Raw genomic sequence first — 6,095 nt, 5'->3', positions numbered from 1 at the left:
TAAACCTGTTGTTACTTTTAAAGTTATAAAGGCATTAAAATAATGTAGGAAAAATAACCTTCTGTGGAAGAAGTAGATTTTTGGGGGGGAGGGACACAGTTGTTCAGTTCTACTGTTCACCATGTTTTATTAGATCTTTCACTCAAACACCTACGAATGATCTGGTCACTTTTTGAGTTTTAAAATCTAAAACACAGTTTAATATCCCAACATAGTCAAACAATACTTGCCTGTGAGATCTTTTAGTAAGGATTTAAAGATGCTTTTCATTAAACACAAATTTATTTCCAAGTGACTGAAAAATCACGGGCCTATATTTTGGGCTCCTGGCTTACTTGGTACGGTAAAAATAAGGGTTGAAAATAAAGCCGAATGGAGAAAATAATGCTATAGGAATACTCCTCTCTAATAGACAAGGGTATTTTTGGTAACTGCAGCCCCTCCTCCAAAATTGCAGCTCAGTCTCACCTGTCTTAGCTTCACTCACACTCGCTGCACCGCTGAGCGATCCGCAACGGAACTGCCCCACCTCTTTAAGCTCCTTTCCCTCAACTGTAAAATGAAGACCAATAGCTCTTCACAGCGTTCAGGTTTAAACAAAATTACGCAGAGGTAAGTGCTCTGCACGCTGAAAAGTAGGTACAGAAGCTAACTGTAATGTTTTCGGCGGGGCACTGGCCTCCCTCCCGCCTCAGGCGCCTTCTTCCTGGATTTGCTCGTGCTCTCGCCCCTGATCCGGGCTCTTCTGCGTGTTTACCTGCTTGTTAACTTAATTAATAAATATTCACCGCCGTTGTTAATCTCCCCGGTAACAGTGTAGGCGCAGAGGGCAATGCCATCTGGGCATTTCCCTGTCCCCTAGCATGGGGCTCTTGCTCTGGGTCCCAAAGTGGCTTGGGGATCCCGGGGACCCACTTTCGCCACCTGGCCCCAGAATTTGCTTCGGAGCCCCGCCCCTTCGGCCCGCTGGCCCCGCCTCCGCTGGGGCGCTCGCTCTGTGGGCGGGGCCGGCTCAGGAAGCCGCTCCATGATTGGCCGCGTCCGAGCAACCGAGGCGACGCCGTGGTCAACACGCCGCGCGGTTCGCGCTGGGGTCACAGAGAAGTCGAACGTCTGGAATTTTTCGCGCCAAGCGGCGACCCTTCGCCCGCGGGAGTCGCTGCTTTATCAACCAGCGGGATGCACGCCTCACCGGCCCTTTGGGGTCACACGGCCCCCAGAGGATGGGAGGGCGGCTGCTAAACAGGAGCCTTCTAGTCTTTCATCCGACAGATTGCCTAGTAAGTGGGTTGCGATCCCTTCCACGCCAGAACCTTCGAGGTGCCGAGATTGCCAGCAAACTGTGGAGGGAAAGCTTGGAATTATGCAGTTTCCGACTTGGACTGTCCTCCACAAAGTTCAGCACTTTCCCAGAGTCACTGAACTACTCTTTGGTCCTAGGTTCAAATTGACACAGGTACCCGACCCCTCCTGTTGCACAGCTGTTCCCTCCCTATCCCGCTCCCAATGAAGCTTTCTTGGTTTCTTTCTTACCATAGGCCAACAATAATAAGAAGGTGAAGCGCACATGGGCTTTGGAGTTAATAGAACCAGGAGAAATTTATTTTTAAGAAATAGTGATAACATGAGTAGTCTAAAACAAAGGGATCTGGTCTGGAATACCCTCTGGCTCTCTTCCGTTCTTCTACACTTACGCGGTTTTCACAATCAGGTCACTAAGACAAGGCCCGTTTTCTTTTCCTCTTTTTATATGGGCATAAAACTTAATTAGTTTTAGTTTCCACTCGGTAGAGTTTTCCTTTTATCTAATTGGGGGCTCTTGGTTTCTTTCTTCTCAGAAATGACCTTCCTAGAGCAGCCCCATTATTCTTACATTTTCTTTTCTTGACCCCATTTTCTCAACTGTGGGCCAGTCCATTTCAGTCTCCTTGCCTCTGCCCACATTATTTGAGCAGATGATCACAGGCTACCCTTACTCCTCAGGGCAGGAGAATGGAGGGAGGAGTAGATTAAGGGTTTCTGGGGGAGGGTTGCAGCAGGATACTTAACGGGGCTTCATCCCAGCTTCCTTTCTCCCTGGAACAACTGTAATTTAAAACACATAAATCACAAGATATATCCACCTAACGTAGACTTCATTTTCAGCAAGGACTAACAAGAATATAGGAAGTTTTGGTGTTGATAATAAGACAGAAGCATACCAAATGTTTAAGTCAAATTAATGGACTTGAATTTGTGCATTGTGCCTCAGTCTCTGACCGTATAGGACCTACTCTCTCTTTTTTTTTTTTTTTTAATGATTTTTTATTATATTATGTTAGTCACCATATAGTACATCCCCGGTTTCCGATGTAAGGCTCGATGATTCATTAGTTGCCAGTGCACCATGCAATACGTGCCCTCCTTACTACCTACTCTCTTAAGCCTTGAGAACTTCCTCAAGGTGCTCCCCTAAGGATGACCTTGGGGCATCTCTTGGTTGCCCCCTATGGGCAGACTTCAGCAGCACAGGCTGACTGCACTTGGAGCCTCTGGTTCGCTGGGTTGGGGCCTTTGACTTGTGCCCACTAAACCTTTCTATTTTTAACCCCAGCTCTGCCTGCCTTCTCCTGCCTTCAGCTCAGACTTTAACTTTTTTTTTTTTTTTAAAGATTTTATTTATTTGACAGAGATAGAGACAGCCAGCGAGAGAGGGAACACAAGCAGGGGGAGTGGGAGAGGAAGAAGCAGGCCCATAGCAGAAGAGCCTGATGTGGGGCTCGATCCCAGAACGCCGGGATCACGCCCTGAGCCAAAGGCAGACGCTTAACCGCTGTGCCACCCAGGCGCCCCCAGACTTTAACTTTTTTTTTTTTCCTTCTGTTTATACTTCTTCATTCTCTTTTGGAAATCCCTTCCTATTTCCCCAGACTTTAGCTCTTGGGATAGCTTTTAAAACTCAGGGCAGTGTTCAACTGGATTTGTTGTTTCTTACTTCTGGATTCCTCTGTTCCCCAATTTATAATAACCTCAGATGAAGAAATCCTGAAAAATCACAGTAATAATAGTAACAACATAGTAATATCTGGAAAATAGTATGTCTCTATTAAAGAGCTCTTTCCTGATATTAGCCTTGTTTGAACTAAAAAATCACTGCCTTGTTTGAAAATCCGTATTCTCGGTAATTCTGGGTGATTAATCCAGCACCCTTACAAAGTGCCTGCTGTATTTAAGGCACTGTGCTGAGGACATTCATATAGTTTGTCCCTGTAGTCACTGAAACTTCTTTTAGTCTAGAGAGGACAAATCTGAAGTGCCCAAAGTCATACTGGTGAAGTGTCAAAGTGAAAGTTGGAGCTTTGCTGGGGAGATACTGCAGAAGGTTGGTGAGGGGGTCTGGAGAGGCTTGATGGAGGAGGTAGAGTTTGAAATGGGCCTTGAAGGTTAAGATTTCACATAGGAAAACCACCTGAGACCAGCTTGGAGGCAGGAAAGCAGGTGGGCGATATGTGGGGAGGGGTTGCTTTGTCAAGTCATTTGGCATCATTGCTCTGGCAGGCTTCCTTGCTCTGACAGAGTGTCTCTTATCCGGTCTGAATAGAATGATCCCTTCTGTTGGGAGATGCCCTTTCTTTCCTTCCCTGTTTTCTTGGATTATTTCCATTTTCTAGTTGCTTTCATTTCCGATAATATGGGTATTCTCAGGCTAAAAAATCCTAAAAGTCAAGATCTGAATCAGAATGACTCATACAGGTTCTCAATTTCATTAGAGCCCGCCAGACCTTTTTTTTTAAGCCATGTGAGTGCAGGAGGCACTAGGGCATGCACCTTAGCTGGAGGATTCAGTGCCTTTTATTTGGAATCAAGAACGTGTCCCTTTGGCCTTAAAGCGTATGACCCTTCTGAAACCTTTAAGTTTCCAAAATCCAGTTTAGGAGCCTTATAAGGACAATTGACATTGCTGTGCTGCCTTGTTAACCTATGACATGTAGCTCCCTCTAGTAAGAAGAACATAGGAGGTGGGTGAGTTTGGGTCAGTTAGAAGAAAGATGAACTGGAAATGATGAAATAATCAAAAATCTTTATTCTGAGCTTCCTTTTCTTGTTACTATGGGAACCGTTAGCCAAATTTAAAAGTCCTTCGGCTGGCAGTCTTTGTTGGACAGATCTCAAAAAGAAAGTTAAAGTCTGTTCTTGTTTTCTTGTTCTGTGAGTCTAATGGAGGAGGAGAAGCCCAAATCTTAATAGCTCATATGACTGAAAACTTGGGGGTAAAAAGGTATGTGGAGTAAAAGTGGGTATATAAACAAGGTACAATTACTGCAAGATAATGGCTTTTAACTAATTTATTTGGACATAGCTCTTTCCAGTCTATCAAGTGCTTATCCACGCATAACTCATTCATTGCTAATAATATTTCTAATATCTTTTCATGAAAACTCCCTGGCTTATGTCAACTGATTCCTGTATTTGTCCGGTTTTCATATCATAACAGAGACTTGCAGGGAATGTGGTTGGAGTTTTAGAAATGGGAAAAGGGAGTATTTCTGTCGTCGAGTTTTACAGTCCAGGGAACAAACTTAAATCTGTTTCACACTCTGGGTAAGAGGTAAGCAGACCTGTCTTTTTCTCCAAGTTAACCAGGCCCTGCCTGAAGTTTGTGGTGAGTGGGTTAAGATTGCTTTACAGTGTGGGCCACTCCTTCCCTCTTGTGTACACTAGCTATATTTAGGCAGGTCTAGATAAGCTTAATATGTAGCATATTGCCTGGAGTCCGGTTGGTCCCAGAACAGCTGGCTGCATGATTCAGAATGTTTAAGTCCAACTTTAAAACATTTAGAAAGTGAATCCATGCATTCCAGCTGGGTTGAGCTGTGATGCAGTTCCCACCCTGTCGCTAGCTCCCTGTTAGACACCCCACTTGTACAACTGGTGTGTTTCTTCTCAGGGTTTTACCCTCTGTATCCTCTTTGGAAGTAAAAAGTCAGGTGCAATTATAATTGGAATACTGATGTGTAATGAAGGTTCAGGAGTGAATGTTCATTTTCTAAAATGGAAGAGCTTTGCACTTTTCTGATTATAAAAGTAAGTCCTCTTTCAGAACGTTTAAATAATGTAAACATTTAAACAATATGGCAAAGGCGAAAACTACATATATTCTCACCACACAAATAAAACTACTATAAACTGTTGGCAGTTACCTTTCTAGATGTTTTCCTCTGTGTAGATATGGGGATGTATGGATGGATATTGAACTTTATGGATACATTTTAGCAATAAATGTGGATATCTTCTTTGTTAGCAAATATGCATCTATATTCAATATTTTTAACTGGTAGATTGAATTCCACTAAATGTACTGTAATTAATATTAAACCAATCCTCTGTTGATGTTAGATTGTTTCCAAGTCTTCAGGAAGTCTGATTTTGACAATTTCCCTTATGGGAGGTGTCTCTGACTTAGATCCTAATTCGGAGATGGAGCTATTAGCCTCATCGTCCACCATCTCTGAGCAGCAGCCGCAGGGGCGAGAGGGACAAAGCAACACCAAAACAGACTTGGCCGGGCAGAGTCTCGTCTCATCTGAGGAATGGCTTCAACTGCATGGGCTGAAGAGCAACAAATTGACCTTGAAACAGATTCTGTCACAGATTGGATTCCCACACTGTGAAGGTATCGTACTCACAAAGCAACACCGGTTGGAAAACCCAACCAGCATGCCATCCTTTAGCCTTTGGGGGGGCTGCATCAGTTCTGAAGGTTCCCCCCAAAACCACAGGCCTTGGAGCTTGTTTTGAGCTCACATCCTAATTCGTAAAAAATGTGCATGGACCCCCAGGATATGTTTGTTACGTAGATGCACGATCGTTAGTCCACTTACTAAATATTGCTTAATTTCATTCTTAGTCCTTTTAAAGATGAAGTAAAAAAATAAATAGAAGTTGTACATATTCCAGCAGATATCTTCTTCATCCCTTGGGATGTGCAAACCCCTTTAGTGGACTGTTGATTAAGACCATAGCTGTGTGTGGTTTCAGGGAGACTGTGCCATTTTCCTGTCGTAACCTCTCTTATGTGATGGGCTAGCTTTTCTAAACTCGTTGTTTAGAAATTT

At 43.8% G+C, this 6,095-nt stretch overlaps 1 protein-coding gene across 12 annotated transcripts in view; it reads left to right on the top strand.

Annotated features, from left to right (window-relative positions):
- The first annotated feature begins 360 nt into the window (after nucleotides 1-360).
- Nucleotides 361-6,095, top strand: part of VWA3B (von Willebrand factor A domain containing 3B) — a 215,316-nt gene continuing 209,581 nt past the window's right edge. For 5 of the 12 annotated variants that reach the window (XR_006408145.3, XR_006408143.3, XM_044378502.3 and 2 more), the window contains exons 1-2: nucleotides 361-1,280; nucleotides 5,429-5,653. Coding sequence is in view for 9 of the 12 variants with exons in the window: in XM_044378502.3 (XP_044234437.2) it covers nucleotides 1,028-1,280; nucleotides 5,429-5,653 (478 nt within the window). In the remaining 3 variants the exon portion in view is untranslated. The remainder of the gene's footprint in view (nucleotides 1,281-5,428; nucleotides 5,654-6,095) is intronic. The other 7 variants (XR_007190847.2, XM_044378496.3, XM_048222791.2 and 4 more) reach the window with 6 other exon arrangements.

This window comes from Ursus arctos, unplaced genomic scaffold (genome assembly GCF_023065955.2).
Source record: "Ursus arctos isolate Adak ecotype North America unplaced genomic scaffold, UrsArc2.0 scaffold_8, whole genome shotgun sequence".
NCBI lineage: Eukaryota > Metazoa > Chordata > Mammalia > Carnivora > Ursidae > Ursus > Ursus arctos.
This window is presented reverse-complemented; position numbering and strand designations above follow the sequence as displayed.